The 21,093-nt window shown below is 39.6% G+C and overlaps 1 protein-coding gene across 2 annotated transcripts in view; it reads left to right on the plus strand.

The window, feature by feature from the left end:
• The window catches only part of LOC116325458 (ankyrin repeat and BTB/POZ domain-containing protein BTBD11-A), a 254,740-nt gene that overhangs the window by 182,419 nt on the left and 51,228 nt on the right, over window positions 1-21,093 (plus strand). For both annotated transcript variants that reach the window (XM_039601010.1, XM_039601009.1), the window contains exon 3: window positions 14,989-15,196. In XM_039601010.1, coding sequence (XP_039456944.1) covers window positions 14,989-15,196 — 208 coding nt within the window. The remainder of the gene's footprint in view (window positions 1-14,988; window positions 15,197-21,093) is intronic.

Raw genomic sequence — 21,093 nt, forward strand, 5'->3', positions numbered from 1 at the left:
CATTGGCTTCACCTTTCAGACGTGGAGCCTGTGTCTATCTGTAATATGCATTTAGAGTGGAGTGTCAAACATGGGGCTGGAAGCCAGAATCGTCCCGCCAAAGACTCCAATCTGACCCACTGGAAATCTCTTAAAAATGTGAAGGAAGGCATAAGTTTTAGACTTTTAAGTGTATTTTCATAACTTTTCTACTGATAAAGACCTGCTCTATGCCCATTCATACTACACCAAAGTAAATAAGTAATAGATAAACCATTAAATGACAGAAAGTTCCTGTTTTTCATTGTCTGCTGAATAAATTTCTATTTTTCACCATAGGGAAAAATAAAACAAGCACAAAAACAGACAATTAACTTTTAGCTAATTCTGTCAATTAACACAAAAAAATCTGTTCTGTTCAGTTTTATAATTACAGGACAGTCTGTACAATAAGCTGATAGACAGACAGACAGAAAGACAGACAGACAGACAGACAGACAGACAGACAGATAGGTAGGTAGATAGCATATATATATATATACATACATACTTTTTTGATCCCACTAGGGAAATTGTTGTGTACAGCAAAGACAAGTTGCTATAAACAGCAAAAGTAATACTGACATCATGAATAAATAATATCACTATAATTCTTAGTAAACAGCTGCATGAAGGTACAATATAAAACATGTTTGGGATCTTATGCCTGATAGGTGTGTTCACCTGTCACAGACAGAAAGGATATTATACAACTTTATAGAAAATAGCAGGAAATATTTCCTGAAGCGTTCTTCATGGCGGTGAGGTTGAATCAGTCTGAGGGAGGAGGCCCACCATTTAAAATGAGTTTGACATCCCTGCTCCTTGGCTTTTCTTGACAGTGGTTTTATAAAAGAAAAGGAGATCGGAAAATGTTTTCATTTTGAAATGTAACTTTTCTTCTCCTGTTTGACCCTCAATAGCAGCAGGTCTTTACTAAGGCCTTAACCATAAACTTTACATTCAGTTTGTTGCATTCTTTAGAACTTTTATAATCTATTAAGTAATTTATAAAAAAGTTAAACTATGCTGGCACGACAGTGGGTTTCTGTCAGTTGGTCTAACATGAAATCACTTAAGAACAGCCATCATAACCAAAGGATAAATGTTAATGACTACTGTGGGGATCTCCTCACGTTCCCTCCAACACAACCTTTTGCCATTTCACCTTGTCATTTCCCCCAGCATCACTGTGATTAAGCGCAGCCTCGCAGTATTACCGTTGTCTTGTTAAATATACAGTATGTATTTCTCTTTGTTACCAGTGCTTATTTACATTGCCCACACAATTTTCTCTTCATCACATTAACTGTTGCTGCAGTGCACATAAACACAAATGTACTTTTGATTTGATTTGCTGCTGTGCTTTAGTGAACAGCTGCACAAGACTTTTCCAGCTGTACTGTAATTGTCAAGCACTTTTTTTTTTTTTTTAAAAAAAGGAACAAAAATAAGCCCTCAGCTGAAATATGAATGGTGCAGAACTATTTAAGCTCATTCGACACAGTGCATAATAAAGACTACACATAAGAAAGTTATTTATTACACAGTGCCGCAGTCTGCAGTAGCGCTTTTGCAGATCTTCACAGAAGAGCCATTAAAGTCCCTAAAAGAGCCATTAGAAAGAATAAAGTGGCATCCATTTAGAAGTCCCCTCCTGTGAGTTGGAAAGATGATGACAATAGGACGAGTGAGAGATGCTATGTGTAATGTACTGCTCCATTTCCACAGACTGGAAGTATCTGGGAGAACTAAGATAAGATGATGAGGCAGAATTAAGCTGGTTTCAGAGATCCCTTCAGAGTGACATAAGTCATTGTCTTGTACCACTTTCCCTGATTTTCTTATAGTTGTTAATGAACAAATTTATTCTGGGGATAACTGGGAGCTGTAGTCTTTTTTAGTGTGTGCGTATTGGGATTTTGTGTTGGTGTTTCTTTGCCTCGGATCTCACTCATCAGTCCAGAAGTGGACAGTTGCCTGCAGCAGACTGGGGCTTCTGTTCATGCCTTAATGGACAGAAAGAAGTAATCATGTTGGTCTCTGTGCACCAGTGCTATTAGATACAGAAACAGTGCGGCGGCAAGCACTTGACCTTCCTAAACAGGGATTTCATAATATTTTGCAGCATCTTGCATCATAAGACACTCTTCATTTTTAGTCAAAATGTCCTCCAGGGATGACCAGGGGGCAAAAAAACAGAAATCTGGGTATTATACCTTTTCTGGCTATGAAGCTTCAAAAATGGACATTTGACGAAAACACTAGAAATCAAACTTTACTATTGTTAAAAACGGGGTAATCATTGTAATTCACAACTAAATATTTCACTATATCCATCCTTCCATCCCCATCCTCACCGGATCCTGCAGTAAAACAGATGGTGTCGTGCTGCTGCTGCCTTCAAGTGTTCTTTTAAAGTGTTTGCCTCAAGATATAAAGTCGTTTTTGGTGCAGTGACTGAATAGAAACTGCACATTAGGTAAGTTTTATGTAGTCTGTCAGTGAATTTACAGTATATGTAAGACTCCTAAACACTGGAGAAACATCCAAAATTACATGAATTGATTTTTTGCTTTGAGGGGGGATGATTTTACAGTCATGTCTGAACCACAAACTGTGGGTTGGATGATATGCAATGTACTGCTTTGGGCAGACAGGCTGCTGCTTGTGGTTCTGTGGACTTGCTGATGTGGTGCAGAGGAACACAAGTCTGTATCCTACGGGTAAAAGACATGGGCTTAAAGTCTACTGTGTGGCAAATCCTTTAAAATGTACCACCCTCCATTTTCACTGCACATACTGGGAAATAAGAATGAGCTTTTTTCACATTTATTTAAGGTTTCTTTTTATTGCATTGCAATTGTTATGTTGTGGTGGACTAACAATAGACTGTATTTAAAGGATGGCCATTGTATTATCATCCATTGCCTCAATTTTAACATTTTCAGCTCTCGTTTTAATTTAGTGGCATCAAAAGTGACCACATTAGCGAGGTTTGTTAGCAACATAAACTTCGTGGATGGGCTGTACGGCACAGCAAGACGTCATATCCGTAAGAAAATCACATTAAAAAGCTCTAAAAGGAATCAACACCACAAACATGGCAGAAAGAACCAGTTCAATGACTTGAAAGGTGAACTGGGCTCTCAGTAGGTGATAGGGTAAAGAGCACAGTCAATTGGGAGGGGCTCAGAGTCGAGTTGGTGCTCATCCACATCGAAAGGAGTCAGGTGAGATACAAGCAACAGAGCAAGCTGTGATAATGAACAACCATACTCTTCTTCACTGTGACTCATGGATAGGAGAAATGTTCATCCCAAGGTTTCAAAACAGGACGTCATGGTACATATGTTCACTGTTCATACTTTCTATAGTGGCTAAATTTATACTTTTCATATACAGCTTGTGGCAGAGTTTGGTGCTGACACTGTATGTTCATCATAAGATGTGCTTTTGTAATCACATAGCTGTTTGGTTCAGTTTTAGCTCCATAGCTCCAAATCATTATCATTTAATAGCCATTAGTTGGATGCTGATATGTAGCTTTTTGTGTGCCAGCACATTTTGTACTTTTACAAAAGCTCCTTTATATTATGTGCCATTTTTATGCTCACTGCTTTGGTCAGTATATTTTTCTGCATCATTTCAAGGAAGCACAAAATCTGGAATATATCAAGTGCTGTACTGATGCCTGGTGCTTCAAAATGAATGAATCATTGTGTAGCATTCGCAGCGAGGCACTTCATTTGTTTTCTCTCTTTTTTTATTCCCTCTGTCCCAGCTTTCCAGTTAGTGCCCCGCTGCTTCTCCATGTTGCGATTTATTCATCAACACAAACAGTCGCATTTCACAATGAGTTCAGTTTATAAAAAGATAGATTAGAAGATGGATCAGTGCTCCCCTTGTGACTAACCACCCTCTATTCCCCTCTGTGGAGCTTGCAGAAATAACACATTTGGATATGTCTTTATCCTTTTGTTTCACTCCTATTTGGCTCATCATGGGTTCACAGGTCCATAGGCTCAGCAGGTATTTTTTTTTCTTTACTCCAGATGGCTACCCAGCTTCTGATTACATCCTAGCCAAGCTACTAAAAACCTGTGACTTTGTTTTATTAAACCGGCAAGCTGAGAACATTAATATATGCACTCCATGTGTCCACCGATCCCCTGTCTATTCAAATACGAACTGTTATGACCTTTCTTCACGTAACTCATATTAAATGTGTCTGCTGGTGATAAATTTCCACTTGAGCTCTGCTGGTAAAAGTATCTGCTAGTTCTCTGTTAATGACGGCATGTCCTGTAATCAACAGTGATTAATAGGTGGCATGGAATTGCTAATGTGCCCCACAGGGAGAGCTCTGAGCCGGTCGTATTACCAAGCGATGATTAAATGTTCTCGGTTTGGCCCCTGGGGAGCGATAGGCCATGACAGTGTGTCAGAGGACGGTGAAGGAATCTTCCATCTCAGACTTCCATTAGGGAGCACAACAGTCATCTCACTGTTATAAACTTGGGTCACATTTAATAAGAAGTTAGCTCATGTCAGTTTGTCTGCTTCAATTACACACTTGTTTGCTCATCTTTTTTTTTGTCTTTTCTATTTGTTATGATACACATTCAGAATTCATGGCTCATAGCGTTACTGTTTTGGTTACTGCTGTCAAAGTTCTGTAGAACAATACCCGCTCACCATCAGACAGCACAAAGACAAAGTTAGCTACTAGCTGGTGATTGTATCATATCGTTCAGAAGCTAAACCCCCCTCCAGATATTTCCTTTAGCAGTTAGTGGAGGACAAACACGAAATTTTAAATGACTGCTACTCCATATTAATGATTCTGCAAAGCCCTTTTGAATTAGATTATTGTTCTCTGGGGACTTATAGTAATTTGTAATAATTGTGGCTGCTGTCTGTGATCTTAGTCAGCAGTCCCCAACCCCCGAGCCACGGACCGGTACTGGTCCATAAGTCGTTTGGTACCAGGCCGCGAGAGTTGAGGGACAGGTGTGAAATTTATGGTGTTCAGGGTTTTTATCGGTTTTTATCATTATTTTCCATCTGTTTTATTGTTAACTCGGTTTCCCTGGGTCTTTTACCATGTGTGATGAATAAATCTTCTCTTTTGGTACCGGTACTGGTCTTTTTTTGTTGTATTTATCCGCGACACCTTAAAAGCCGGTCTGTGAAAATATTGTCAGACATAAACCGGTTCGTGGCTCAAAAAATTAATTATGTGTAAATTTGACATTGTATAATTTGTAAAGTGAAAATTCTACCACAGATTTCCCACCACAGTGGTTCCCAGTTGGGTTGTGCATGACTCTAGATGTAAACATCGCTTGTAATCTCCAATTGTCTCAAAAGGGCTTAGGGTTGACATCAGGCTTGAGATTGTTCAGGACGTTCAGGTTACTTTCTTTCAAAAACTTTAAGTTTGAAGGAACCGTGGTTCATCCCTGCAGTTGCCAGATGGTTGGAATTATGAAAGTATAGCACAGCAAATGCCTGATTGCTAATAGCTACTGGGCTTATAGCTTACACTCATCAGGAGATATCAACAACCCTCTGCTTGTGTTACCTGTTGAGAGAACATGGTGCCACGCAAGCTAAAGAGGCACTTGGAAAGCAAATCCCTTCTGAGAGAAACTATTTAAGGAGGCGCTGGATCTGAATCAGAGGCAGCAGGACCGTGTGTTAGACTGTGTAAAAGTGTCTGATAAGGTGAAGATGGCACAAATGGGCTGTAAAAAGTGCTTTCATCCGAAAGAACTGACAACATGTTAGGTGGCTGAGGCTGTTTTGAGCAGCTAGAAAATAGATGTGCCTTGACAGTTTGGCTCACCTTTAGGAGTGCACACTAACCTGCCATATTTTGCCAAAACAGAGGTCCCGTGGTTATAGTCCTCTAGGAATCTGGAAATTTGTTTATTGGCAATTATAAATTGAAATTTGGAGTGTAGAGTAAGAGTAAAAGAGTAAGAGTAAAGAAAGAGTAAGTGAGACAATGTAAGAGAGAGACATTATAAATATGTAGCAACAAAGATGGCTGCAGAGTGCCAAGACTTTCTTTTATAAGGATTTTGAGTAAGCTTAAATATAGCAAACAATGTTCAAACTGACATTTTTCTCTATCAACAGGCACAGTAGTTATAATGTGACAGTCTGTGGGGTAATGCCAGATCAGTGGCAAGCACCCAGACACATTTTTTTGCCACATGTGGGCATAAAGTCAGTAAATTTGATTGAACTACAGACTTTTCATTTCCCAAATGTGCAGCACGAAAACCAGATGTATGGAGCTAATTTCCAAATCACACGAGGCATCTTGGTAATATTAGTCCCATGTAAATAAGCCTTATGATGGGCAATTTAAATGACGATGTTACACCAGTTACTTTGTGTATAACTTTTAATTTCTATCTAACTTGATTTAACCTGTAACTGCTACAAACTCATTACCTTAGGGCCTCAACTCCACTCCCTTGAGTGGGATGGGATAAAAAATGTCTGATTCATGTTTGGCAGCCAAACTCAAAAGATTATGTTAAGATAAAAAAACCCAAAAAATGATGTAACACTTCAGTATGCTGTTTCCAACTTGTTTTTGAACCGGTTTAAAGATAAAGTGACTCCAAAGGCAGCCATGCATCTCATCCATCTCATTATCATTAAAAATTTTTTGCTCTTTTGATGGATTTAAGCTTGTTCCTACCCAGAGGGGCTTCCATGCTGAGTAGCTACGGGATATCAGTCTCCTGTATGTGCACTCAAAATACTATCAGAACTCACATTAATAATTTCTGCTGCATCCTCCCTAATTCTGCAACGAGTTGGGAAAAAAAAGTTTAGGAAGAACATTTATAGGATTCTAGATCATAATGAAACTCATGAAAGTCCTCCCTTCTGATTGTGCGGTAATAAATATAAGCTGCAGTGTAAATACAGCTTACGGACAGATTCACGCAAATTAAATTAATTAAACATAGAAGTATACTTTTAAGAGTAAAAAAAAAAAGTGTGAAAAGGAAATTTGCGCTCTATTTTAAAAAATAGATACTGAGTAAGGAATGCATTATTTATTACACAATACAACACTGGTGCTGCCTTCGTGTTAAATTCTCATGAAGAATTCAGACTCTGTGATATAAATGTAAATAATTTTCTCATGAAGAAAAATAGAACCCATTAAACTCAAATCAAAAGCATATTGACATTACCACAGAGTATGAAGTCTTACTTTTTGCCAAATATCAAATATCAAGAGTAGGATTGGCATTATTTTACCAAAATATAACACCATTTAATCACTTCGTGAAGCAAATTATCTGAATTCCACTAATAAGTTAAAAAATCTTTTTAAAGTTTTGTTTTCATACATTGCATAAGATAAATTTATCACAGTTGAATTGCATCAAAGTACAGACTGTTCCCAGTACAATAACTCAAACCACATTCCCTGTGGCTACTCGTTATGAGAACATAATTGCATTGTGCTTTATTGTACCTGCTGAAAAAACTTGGAAGTGAAATATCCTCTAAAACAATCTGAACCTTGACAGAGAAAACTTAATCTGGCCCACATACTCGTGTCAAACTGAGAAAACAGCCAATAAATTTGACATTTAAAGCTGTGTTGTTGAGATGTCAACATGTAGCAAGTGTTATTCAGGAGAAACAGCTACACTTTGTGAGTCTTTATACTTCGATGCCAGCAGGCATTCTGTAGTTTTTAATAAAGAAGCCCGGCTGGAGTGTGTGGTATGTTTGAACTTTTTTCTGGAGTGAGAGGTGTGAGAGCTGTAAAAAGTTGAGGTTGAAAACGTCAAACCCAAAACTTGCTTTAGTTATATACTGGTTAATGAGATTAGGTAAGTGATTGTGGGGACTTTCTGCCTTACAGTTCTCTCAGCATGCTCTCTGGTCCAGACTGGAGTGTCTCAAGAACAATTAGATGAATTGTTTTTTTGCATCATCACTTCAAACCTTTTACTGATCCTGAGATATAACCCAACCTCTATTGGATGAAATGTCATATAACCCCCACACCATCACACTAACAGAAGCCTGAACCATTGATACAAGCAGGATAGATTCATGCTTTCGTGTTGTTTGCACCAAAATCTGACCCTATCATTCGAAATTTGAGACTTATCACACCAGACAATGTTTTTCCAATCTTCTTATGTTCAATTTTGGTGAGCCAGTGTGTGTATTATAGCTTCACTTTCCTGTTCTTAGCTAACAGGAGTGGCACCCAGTGTGGTCCTTTTCTGCTGTGTTATTCAGAGATGTTCTTTTCCATACCTTGGTTGTAATGAATGGTTAGTCGAGTTACTGTTGCCTTCCTATCAGCTTGAAGCAGTCTGGCCATTCTTTTCTGACATCTGACATCAACAAGGACAACGAACTGCTGTTAACTTGTTATTTTCTCTTGTTGTGGGGGAGATCTCAGTCGATCCATTTCAGTATCTGAAATGCTCAGACCACTGTGCCTCGCACAGAGAACCATGCCATGTTCAGAGTTACTTAAATAACCTTTCTTCTTGATTCTGACACTTGGTTTAATTTTCAGCAGGTTGTCTTGACCACGTCTGCACAACTAAATGAAATGAGTGCCTAATAAACTGGTAAGTGGATCTGGAATAGTGATCACACCATGTTACTGTATCTTTGGTAATCTCAGATTGGCCAAAATGCAGTCTCAAAACCAACAGCTGCAAGAACATTTTGCCAATTAATACAGCATCTTTAATGAAGTTTAAAGACCACACAATATTAGAGGGATAAACCCAAAAAATCAGCAAGCAAGAACTTGGTGATGGTGGTGAGGAAGAACTCCCTTTTAAGAGGAAGACACTTGTGACAAAAATATGCTAGAGGGTTAGAGTGAAATATAACATATTATATTGTCTTGCATTGTTAATTTTTGTACAACACTGTCAACCTGCTTTCATGTACAATAGGAATTTTACAATTCTTGCTGTTAGCAATTTAGTGCTAGCTACCCGTACAGAACAAAGAGCACAAAATAAGAAAGGTTTTAAACTTTTAATGATGCTACATTTATGTTTCTGTGGAGTCTGAGGTGAAACAAGTTGTTTTTATAACAGAATTTAACGTTTTTGTGACATGTTGTTACAGCAGAAAGTTTTTCCTTCATGCAGAGTCACTTTTTTAATACGGGTAATAAGGAACAAAGTTTTGCTCAGTAATGAGTCCTTCCAAAAGGGAAGGACTTGGCTCGGAGAAAGAAAGACACTAAGCTGTCCCTTATGATTAATTCAAATCAGATGAAGCATGAACCTCATAGGAGTGTTGCTTAGATAATTACAGCAAAGGAGATGGGAGCAAATGTTGTCCTGCTGACAAAACCAAAGTCACAGGAACAATTAATGAAGGCAAAGAATGCTTGATTATCGACTCGGGCGTTGGGTTTTGCTCAGAGGGACAGCAGTGGTTTAAGTATTTGCATGGTGCCTGACTCTAATGTTAAATGTGGTTTTTAAAAAAAGAGAGAAGTGGATTGTTATTTATGGATGTAGATTGGCCAAGGAGATCTGCTTTTGCTCAGCAAGCTCTGCAAACCCATGGGGAGTGCTGTCAGTTAAAGGAGTTAGCAGTTCTATGCTCCTGTATTGTTTCCTGTTGTGCAGAGTGTTTCCCAATGTAAATGCATGCTTCAGTCATCTCAGTTTTCTCTTTTTTTAATGTTTATTAATGCCTGACTTCTCCTCTTAATATTCAGGCCAGTGTCACACTTTGTTAACATACGGAGAGTAGCTTAGGGACCTGGAGTGGAAAGGTTTTCTATGCTCACTTTATTCCGCCTGCTTGAGGTTCTAGTTTAACGCTACTGCGATCCAAATATACAGTAAACAGCATCTGAATACTGATGAGTACCACATTCAGAAAAAATGCTAGAGTTTCTGTGTAGCTGCAAGTAATGACTGTTTTTCTTGCTTATTTATAAGATACGTAGTTTATTTTTTTAATAAGCCCTTCTTATGCCATTCCTCTTTTTCCTGTCATACAGTGTATATACAATGTTGCAAGAGTGGATGCTCATATTACACAGTGAATATGAAGTCTGTTTGTGAGGGGTGACCAATCAGCAGACAGAAGGCTCAAAGAGAAGGCACAAAGCCCAGAATAAAGAATAAATCCAATCCAATTCAATTTATTTATTCATACAGCGCCAAATCACAACAATTGTCGCCTTAAGGCAAGCAAGTCGCCTATAACATCCAGTGGTTGGGTCTGTTAGCTGGATCTTCCAGAATGAAGCTTTTACATTTTATTTTTGTATCATTTTATTTTGGAATCACAGGACCAGGCACAGAATAGGACAAGACGTGGATACAGAGCAATCATACGGGTGTTAACATTAACATCAGTGTACAGGTGGTTGTGTGTGCTGTGTATGCTGTGTTTTATATGAGTGTGTATGACTGCTCAGTCTGGAACCATAATAATAATGGAGGGTGCGGGGAGGTACTGGTGATGCGTCTGCCCCCAGCCACTGGCACCAAGATAAGGTCACCATCAGGTGGTCAGGCAGTGACTCAGCATGCTAAGGTCGGCCAGAGCATCAGTTTTGTTGTTTTCTAATGAAATTAACTTTTCCTCTGTTCTAATATTTATACTCTTTGGGATTTATTTGGGTCGTTTAGATTTATAATATGCAAATCACTAGATCGCTAGGTGACCTTGACAGCAGGGAGTTGACCTACTGGGGACTAGGAGACTAGGAGAGAAAATGTAAACAGTAACTGGACTTCATTTTGTTGCCCCTTCTAGAGTTTCACCTGCAGCATGATAGATCCATATATCATAAAAGGCATAAGCAGATAAAATACCAAGATCATACCTTCACCAAGGGTGAAAATCCACTTTAATACCTCACAGTATGTAGAACATTTATTCAATGGTAGAAAACACTTACAAAAATTCCTGCATCCAGATCCACATTGACTGCAAAAGCATTTCTGAACTGGACCAAACCCAACTGGACTACCTGTGAACTACAAGGTGTATCAAAAAAGAATAAATCCGATTTCAAAAGGCTATATTTTTTAAAGTAACAGGTATAGAAGCTTGCAGTAACTTTTAAAGTACATGGCTGAATATATAGTTCTGCATTTAAAACTTCCAATGTTCACAAGTCCTCAGTGTCACCGCCCCCATACGATAATGAAACTTGTCCCATACTGTTGTGAGCGTGTCTGAAGTCACTGTAGCCATTGCTATTTTCATGCTAACTACCGATATCCACATCAAAGTCACAAATCCGTTATTTCTGACAGTATGCATTTCGATTGTACGGAAAAGAATTAGGGCCACCGGAAAAAAAGTGGGCACATTTTTTCCAGAATGCTCAGAAAAAACTCAGAATTATGAAATTAAAGTCATTAATCTGAGAAAAAAAGAATTCTGACTTTAATCTCAGAATTCTGAGTCAAAGTGAGAATTCTTTTTTCGCCGGCTTCTCACTTTAATCTCAGAATTCAGATTTTTTTTTTCTCAGAATTCTGACTTCTGAGAAAAAAGTCAGAATTCTTTTTTCTCAGAATTCCCACTTTAATCTCAGAATTCTGATTTTTCTCAGAATTCTGAGATTAAAGTCAAATTATTTTTTTCTCAGAATTCTGACTGTTTTTTCTCAGAATTCTCGAAAAGAAGAAAAAAAGACATGCCCACTTTTTTTTCCCATTGGCCCTAATCCTTGTCGATTGTTACTGCTGAATGACTGCGGAATTGAAGCACTTGGAAACTGGAGTATTCTTTTTGATACACCCTTCATAATAATATAATAATGAGATTAAAGGGATTCAATGTGCAAATAGATTATCAAATTTGAAAATAGGAGTATAAATTGTAGTAATAACAGCTGCAGTAGCTGTAGAAGTAGCCTTCTTATTTTTCTCCTCCTTCTTTGGGCGGCTTCCTTAAAAATACTCAGTTGTTGGGTTTGGTAAGTGTCCATCTTGGCAGGATTGGGATTGTGGTCATGGTTAAAAGAAACCACCAGTGGTATAAGGCTGATGTTTTGCTGACCCATCGAGCAACCTGAAATTCATCAGCCTGACAGCAGGTCAAACTGTGATTTCTACAGCTTTTCCTCAGCTCCTTTAGAAGCTGCCTCAGAAATGACCATACCTCATCATGTCTAACCTCAAGACGGGAGATTTATAGCACCGCTCCACTTGAACACAATCACGGAAGCTGAGTGTGTTTGCCTCGTTTTCAATTATTCATTGATGTGTTTAATTCTTTCTCGGCCGTCTATGAGGCTCCCCGGGGCCTGAGTGTAAACAGTGCTGTGAGCAGCGCGCTCTGTTTTCGTCTGGCTGCCTGTGAACTCTGTCAGGGGCCTTTAGTTTGACAGATGGAGAACCTTAGGCTCAGATTCACCGTGTCAGTCTGTCTGAGGAATGAGATTTCAAGACAGGGCAACTTTACTCAGACTGGATATTTTTGGAACAAACAATCAAACTAGATCAGAAGGCGATGTGTTTGCTGTTATACTGCAGCTCAGGGCTTCCAATTCTCACACATATACGTGCATCATCAACCTTACCTCAGTCTCCATATTCCTCCACAAGCCTGGAGCCTCCAGCATTCCAGTAAACTGAGTAAATAGATGTAATTAGATCAATACGAGTATCATTTTTTTCTGAGAAATCAACCCCTCAGGCTCACACTGCAGTATTTTCCCTCTCAGAGCTGCATCGTTACTCTTAAATGCATCGCTAACGACCTCATCTATAAACTGCTGCGACGCCGTCTAAATTAGAGAATTATGACTTCCAAAATGTCAGTGCTAAATATCTGCTTCTGCAACACACGTCATGAATTTCAGAATTTGAAATTCATACCTCCTCCAGTGCTTCAAAACTATTAGAACTGTAAAATTTCTTCTGACTCTCTTTTGCTCCTGGTTCCTGCTGTGCACAGACACAGCTTGAAAGAGATCACACCAAAATGAACGGACCGCATTCATGAAGAAGAACAAAATTAGTATAAAATGTACCCTATGCTGCCCTCAAAAAAAAGTATTTTACTTAATTTCTCTAGCTGTTATGGTTTTTAATGCGCACAGCTGTTCAGTTGTAAGGTTTTTTGCGCAACTCCTCAGGATCATTAGAAAGATGGTACATGAGTTTCTCATTCATGTATAAAATGAAGTGGGGCTGCAGCCCTGCAGACCTCTGGTTATCGCCCACATTTGCAGATATTCAAACACATCTGGTGTTGTGCCCACTGACAGCTGTGCACACAGAAGTAGAGAACATCATTAACCATATATCTGCTTTCAAGCCAGTAAAAAACTACTCTCAAAATATTCTCATTCCTTTTTTATTCAAGACATTTGGGTATTAATTTACACTTTACTCCTCCGATAAAAACACCAAAGGGTAACCTGCAGCGGTCCTGAAACCGTGACTGGATTCTCAATATGTGTCATGTATTGGCTTTTGTGAAAATAATGTGAGCTGCCGCCAACACAGTTGAACTGTCATTATGTTACTAATAGAGACATCAAGACAAACTGAAGTCCAGCAGCAGTGCTAGCTAACTGCGGGGATACATGTGTTTTTCAGTTTATTATTACGTGTGGCTCCATAGTGTGGTGTTTTAAACATTTGCCTAGCAAGCACACGGTTTGATTCCAGGAGGAGATACGAATCCCTTCGAGGGCTTAAAAAACAGTCACCAATCTGTTGACTCATCTCTAAAGGCTCATTTTATAGCATACCATACTTTCATGCTTTAGAGAAAAATAAAATAAATCGAATAGCCTAGATCGAGAGAGGAGTAAGAATGTCAAACGTCCATCAAACCTGTCTGCATCACAGGTTTATAATGATAGCTTGTTCATCGAGCAACAAATGAGACAGAATTTACACTTTGGTGAACATAAATGGTTTATCAGTGTTGTTATTTAAAAACAAGCTGTGGTTATAATAGCCTCTGTATCTGAAGGTGAAAGTCTGCAGCTATCAGACAAATGTTGGCGTTAAAAAACAGAAACTTGATATTTCTTGCTTTGTCTCAAATCTTCATCAACATTCCTCGGTTGTGACAAGCTTTCCTGTCAGCTTGAAACTGTTTGGGCATTCTCCTCTGACCTCTGAAATCAACAAGACATTTTCACCGCTCACTGGATGTTTTCTTCTTTGGACCATTCTCTGTAAACCCTACAGATGGTTGTGTGGGAACATCCCAGTTTAAATAACCTTTCCTCATCAGGTTGTCTTGGTTATGTCTACATAACGAAATACCTTTGATTGGCTGATCAGAGATTTACGTTAACGAGTAGTTCACTAGGTGTTCTTAATAAGTGTAGATGTATTTAAAGTCTATATTTTAAAAATATAGAAAAGGCTTGTAGCTCTTCGTCCGGCCAAAACCAAGAGCCCATCTACCAATCTGACATTCACTCATTCAACCCTGTTCCTTGTAACAAGGCGTTCACAGTGTTTTAAAAAAAACCCCGTACTCATTCATTTTAAATTTAGCACACACATATGCTCAGTGACACAGATCCTGCAGCTTCCCTGTGACTCTGTGCATCATCACCCAGGAAAACATGGGAGAAAAATAAGTGCTACAGATAAAATGAGGACAGCCTGAGAGCACACGTCTGAGTGTGTTTTCACTGAGAGAGACGTGATGTTTGTAAGATTCATTTCAAGGCAGTCATTTCCCCACTCATGATTGTGTGGGCACATGACTATACGTAGGCTGAATCAGAGGGTGTGTGAATGAGGGAGTGCATCATCGTGAGTACTTTTGTGTCAGAGGGTTGGAGTAGGAAATGGGTTTTTGCTCTCAGAATGATATGTAAGACTTTTATCAGTGTAGTACACAGTGTTTTTATTTCATCCTTGATAAATTACAGTTTGTTATTTTTACGTCCCCCACCACGCTGGCACTGACATATTCATAAATTCCCCCCAGGTGATTTGGTCTCCCGGGCTATGCACCACCTCCAGCCGCTGCACATCAAGAATGCCAGCAACGGGACTCCGGTCCACCAGAAGGCCAACACCACAGTGCACTGGGAACCCGAAGCCCTCTATACCCTGTGTTACTTCATGCACTGCCCGCAGATGGAGTGGGAAAACCCCAACGTAGAGCCATCCAAAGTCACCTTACAAACTGAGAGGTGAGTCCAACAGAGGCTTCAGACACTCGGGGAATCAGGTGTTTTGTACTGTGACCACATTCAGGTTAGCTCACAATGACCATCCAGCTGACTCAACTTAATAGTTTAAATTCTGTAATCCCAGGAGAAAACTGCATAATTGATAGCATTTTTAAAAGATGAGCAATAATGCACAAAACATGTCGTCCTGGAAGCAAAACATCCTGCACTTGTTAACCTGGCCCGTTGAGATTATTTCAGTAACGTCTCCTCCCACTCACCCTGTCTGTCTGCAGTAATGACTTTACTTTCCCTGTGTGCATGTAAAAGGGCAGAAGTCTTTTAGTCAGCAACATGGGCTGACAGCTGAAGCAGGCAGGTAAGGGGCTTGGGAAGGCTCTAGACTAACCTTACTGAACCAGCAGTTTGGGATTACAATGCATAAATATATCTCAGAGCTTCTCAGAAATACTCGGCCAGACCTCAGTAGGTGCAGATTAATCTGAGGTCTAAGGGTTGGTTTCTCCCCAAATTAGATCCTCACAGCAGCTAAATCACTCTTGCATTTGAGTGCTATGCATGTTAATCAAAGTCAAGTCATTAAAGTAAAATTCATAGCTAAAATGTTGGTATTAGATCTCATGGGTCCAGTTTCTTGTCATATTATAAATATGTCAGGCTATTTGGTGATTCTAAATTGGCCACAGGTGTGGATGTGAGTGTGAGTGGCTGTCTGTCTCTATGTATTAGCCCGGTGACATGTCCACGTTGTACCCAGCCTCTCACCTAGTGTCAGCTGTGATAAGGCTTCAGTCTCTCCTGAGACTCTAAGTTGGATAAGCAGTTAAGAAAATAGATGGCTGGATAGAGTGCAAGTGGCAATCCACTAAAGAAACTTGCTGGGAAAATGGTAAGTTAATGTGGCTTGGGTTTGTCCCTCCATTTTCTTCCATTTTTAGAATTTGAATGCCCCGTCTACGCTATAACAAGATTAGCACGTGGCTTTTATTTCTGCTCTCAGTTGTTTACATGGATTTACCACCGACTGGAGATAATCTGAACAAAGGTGGAGAATATACTGGTTTATTTCCTGGAAACTACTGATTATGGGTTCAAGAAAACCAGTGATTGTCAGCAACAAAACGCAAAAAGAAAGCTTAATGTGTCAGAATTTTTAAGTGGAACTCATCTCGTGTTTTGATCAATTTTGCACAGTAAAAGAGCTTAAAATGAGCAATAGTTATTCCTCTGCTTCAGTCAGTTAACTATGCTCAGCTATTTAAAAAAAATTCATAGCTATTATTATTTCAAAATTATTCCATAACAGCACAATTGTTGCACTTGATTAATACAGTGCTATCTACCTGCTAAAAATGCAAATTGGAGCTTCATCAGTTCTGTGTATGGAGAGGGAAAGAAAATGAGAGACTGAGGAGAATTTTTGTTGTTTGTAACTGTGGTCAAATACAGAGAATAATCTACCCCACCAGGACATAAGTGAATGGATATCATCTGAACATGTAAAGTCATGGCCTTTCCCCAGCTCTTTATTCTTTTTTCTAACATCTTTATGATTCTGTATCCATTTCTATATTTGCAAGTTTACTGGGAACAATGTTGTCTAAAACCACCCACATTAGTACACTGGTTTGATGTGAAACTGGTATATCTGCAATGGGAAAATTAATTTGAAGCAGATACATTTGATAAATGCTGTAAACAATGGATTGAGTTTATTAAGCCGTTTAGGTCAGATTTAAAGTAAAGGACCAAGAGTTGTACTTTTACTCTGCATTGCTTAGTCTCATTTGATATTATTTTATTTATCTTTTCCCGTCTTTTCCCGTATTTGTTGTTTTACTATTTGGATCTAAAAGAATTTGTATAATGTTACATGTCTCATACTTTTGAATTTAAAAAAAAAAAGAAAATGGAAAGTTTAGGCTCCAGTCCTGCAGGCCTAAAGACGAGTCAGTGATCCCCCAGCAACTTCTATTCACTAGGGAAAAAGGTGCATTCCCAAATTGAATTGGGAGTTGTTGCTTGAGGTTGTTCAGTGAAATTGGTTGCAAAAAGCTTGGTGTACCAAAAACATGCCTGTGTTCACTTTGCCCTTTAGCAGATTGCCACAGTTCAGTTTAATTCAATTTTATTTTATTTACATAGCGCCAAATCACAACAACAGGTAAAGAACCTACAGTAATACAGAGAAAACCCCAACAATCAAACAACCCCCTATGAGCAAGAGACAGTCGAAAAGAAAAACTTCCTTTTAACAGGAAGAAACCTTTGCCAGAAACAGGCTCAGGGAGGGGCAGCCATCTGATTGGGCGTCACAGGGGATGGCAGGTGCCTTTGTTTTGGTTGGCAGACAGCAACTTGTATGTTAGACAACTACATACAGGGCGGTAGTAAAACTGTAAGAGTTCAACAGTATGTTCGATCTTAAAATAAAAGATTTGCTTCACTGCTGAAAGTGAGCCTTCTCTGTTTCACTACACCTAGACAGTAGTTGGTTTAGTTGGTGAGCGTTTGCAGCCAAGTCGGAAACTTCCATGCAAACTATGACCAAAGCAATTGCAAGGAGATTTTTGGTGCTGTACCATATAAATGGTAAATGGCCTGTATTTATATAGCGCTTTAATTGTCCCTAAGGACCCCAAAGCGCTTTACATATCCAGTCATCCACCCATTCACACACACACTGGTGATGGCAAGCTACATTGTAGCCACAGCCACCCTGGGGCGCACTGACAGAGGCGAGGCTGCCGAACACTGGCGCCACCGGGCCCTCTGACCACCACCAGCAGGCAACGGGTGAAGTGTCTTGCCCAAGGACACAACGATTGAGACTGTCCAAGCCGGGGCTCGAACCGGCAACCTTCCAATTACAAGGCGAGCTCCCAACTCTTGAGCCATGATCGCCCCACCTCTTTGCAACCAATTCTACTTAGCATCTGGAGGCAATCTCCAGCAACCTAGCAACAAGTGGTCGCCGGGGGGGGCTGACTAGTCTCTAGGTTTGTGTAACTGGGGTGTTACCAGTAACAGTTGACTAGTAAACTAATAAGATGGACTACAATAGCTTAGCTAATGGTGGTACCTTTTGTCAAAAAATTACATCGGTCTAGTCCAGATAGCACACTCTGATATGTGATCATTTTAGAGAAACATTTGTGTCTACGTGTAGAAACAAATCCTGTCCCTGGTGGTATTTAGGTATTTTCATCCTTTCAACCACATTGCCACTGTCAGTTTGTGGTATACCAGTTAGTGCAGATATTCCTAAACTCTTGCACAAGTTTTTCGCACCACAAGCGATCTGGTAAGAAGCTGTGTGTGCTGCTCAGCGCTGACACTTCCCTAGGTCTTGAGCAGATTGATGGGAACCAGAGGGACTTTGCTTGGATGGACGGATGGACAGATATTCCAACATCTTTCTTCCACTCTGCAGAGATAAAAACTCAATCCTGACGACCCCGGGGAGCACTAGGAATGTCAGGCTGAGTGACATGTCAGCAGGTTCAGGCCCCCGGAGAGAAAATTCTCTATTTAGCATTCAACTGAAAGGTTGAAGACAAGTCAAAAAGGGCCTGAAAGACACAGCAGGATGAGAGGGAGACAGAATATGATCAAATGAGATAAGATCATCTTTTTGGGTTATTTTGGGAAACTTCAGACGAGCTTCAGTGAGGTGAAGAATTACTGCTGCAGTGACTTTTACACCTGAGCTTTGAATATTTACCTGATGTAAATTTGCTTTAGAAGAAGAGAAGTGTTTCTGCAAGACTACAATTTTTAAGTTTAGTGGTAAGTAAAAGTAGTGAGAGAGCTGCTTTGATATATTTGGTAATTTGGAACAGGCGTTTACTCTTTTACTCTGGCAGTTCTGGCTGTTGTATGTCGCTGCAGGCCAACTGTCTGCATCGATGGATAACATTTCCCGCAGTGTTTTCATTCCAGACTTGGTCTCTCCTCTATTTCAAACCTTGCACTGTAAAATACATCTTCCAAAAGCTCAGAGAAAAGGAAGGAGTTCTGCATTGTTGCATTGGTCAGCCAAATGCTAAGCAGAAAGGAAAACCCTTCTTTTTTTTTTTAATGCAGTTCACTTCCTGGCACACTGTTGGTGTACAGACAAGGAAAGACTGAGTTATGGAATGAGAAACTGATGCACACACAGTGTTGAGTAGTAAAACGTCAGTATCTAAAAGCTGGTGCCTTGATAAAACATGTGCTTACAGCAGATTTACCAGACGCCTGCATAAACAGCAAACATATCCGTCCCTGATGGTTTCTCTCACTTGGGTACGGGGCTCGTGTTGGGAATCGTTTTTTTTTTTCTTTAAGAAATTATAGTTGCTAGAGGGTCATAAGGGAGAAAAGCTCTGAAGAGACCTTTACTGATGGACCTATAATATAATTTAACTGACTGTAACATGAAATCAGCCTGTTTAATTTAATGCTTTAAGGTTTTCTAATGTCCATCTGAGACTTCCTCATAGGTTTAAAGGCCTTAAAGGAAAATATCCCGTGTTATTATCATTTAAACTGGGATCTGGTGAGTCAAAATTACTTGTAACTCGATCAGTATTAATGATTTCAAGTATCCTGAATAGCTTAGTTTATAAAGAGGATATAAAAGGGTGTATAACTATAAAAAGGAGAAAGCTCGCTAATGAAAACCATGTGAAAGAAATGTTTTTCTAATTATCTACAAATTACCCGCTTCAGAGAGTAAGACACTCCAAAAAGTACATATTAGCCAGGGTTATTCTGTTTGCTCACTAATGCAGAGTAGAGAAAAGCACCATTTTACAAGCTTGATAAGATAATTATTAGAAATGAGTAGGATGTACATGGAACATACTGCCAAGAGAAGAAAAGTCTTTTAGATCAGTCCAGTCTGTTCAGTCTTTAACCAAATGTCTTTTTTACAATAATTTATCATTATGAGGTTAAAGTGGAGAGGACCCAAACCAGGACATGTGGGCAGAAACAAATGAGTCTTTATTTGGCTGAATCACAAAAGGTTACATGAACCAGGAGTCCAGGGAACACAGAACACAAGCAGGGAAATCAATAGTAGGATTTGACGAAGGGAGATGTATGAATATACTCTGGGGAGTAATTATGGATTAGAAATATGAGGCGATAGAGACACAGGTGCATGTGATCAACACAGGTGAAGATAATCAGACGGGAAGTTAAGACCTGAACAAGCCACAAGAAAATCTACAAAAACAAGACTTGATATGACAACAAATACAAGAGAATGGAAACTACAACCACAACTGACCGTGTGCTCAGGCTGCAGAAACCCGAGAAAGAAGAGGAGAAATGAGAAGAGCCATCACGGAATGACAGGCCCCTGCCTGGTATGTACCACCAGATAGAAGAAGTGGCTAACAATAGGAATGAGAATGACCGAGTCAAGATCCGATCTTTCTTTGAGATACAGACAGACAAAGTGGTGATGGCTAACCAACTGGACGTAGTAGACAAGCAAAGGAAAACAGCCATAGTGATAGAAAGTTAAACTCAGTGACAGCAACATCAGGAAGAAGGAACACGAGAAGCTGGAAAAGTACCAAGGGCTGAGAGAAGATGTGGAGGTAACAGTGGTCCCAGCGGTAATCAGAGCACTCCCAAGCAAGGCGAGTGTCTCCAGCAGATCCCAGGAACAACATCCAAGATCTCTGTCCAGAAGAGTGCAGTCCTAGGAACAGCAAATATACTGCACAGGACCCTCAAGCTCTCAGAGGATCTGTTAGAGACTGTTAGAGGATCCGAGCTAGAAGGATAAATCGCTTGCAGGGATGAGAGAGGAATTTGTTTAATACGTATTTCCCATTGGGATTTTGTTGAGACGCCTGGGGGAATTCTAAGTTCTGGATTGGCTTACAAGAATACATCAT

This window comes from Oreochromis aureus, linkage group 17 (genome assembly GCF_013358895.1).
Source record: "Oreochromis aureus strain Israel breed Guangdong linkage group 17, ZZ_aureus, whole genome shotgun sequence".
Lineage (NCBI taxonomy): Eukaryota > Metazoa > Chordata > Actinopteri > Cichliformes > Cichlidae > Oreochromis > Oreochromis aureus.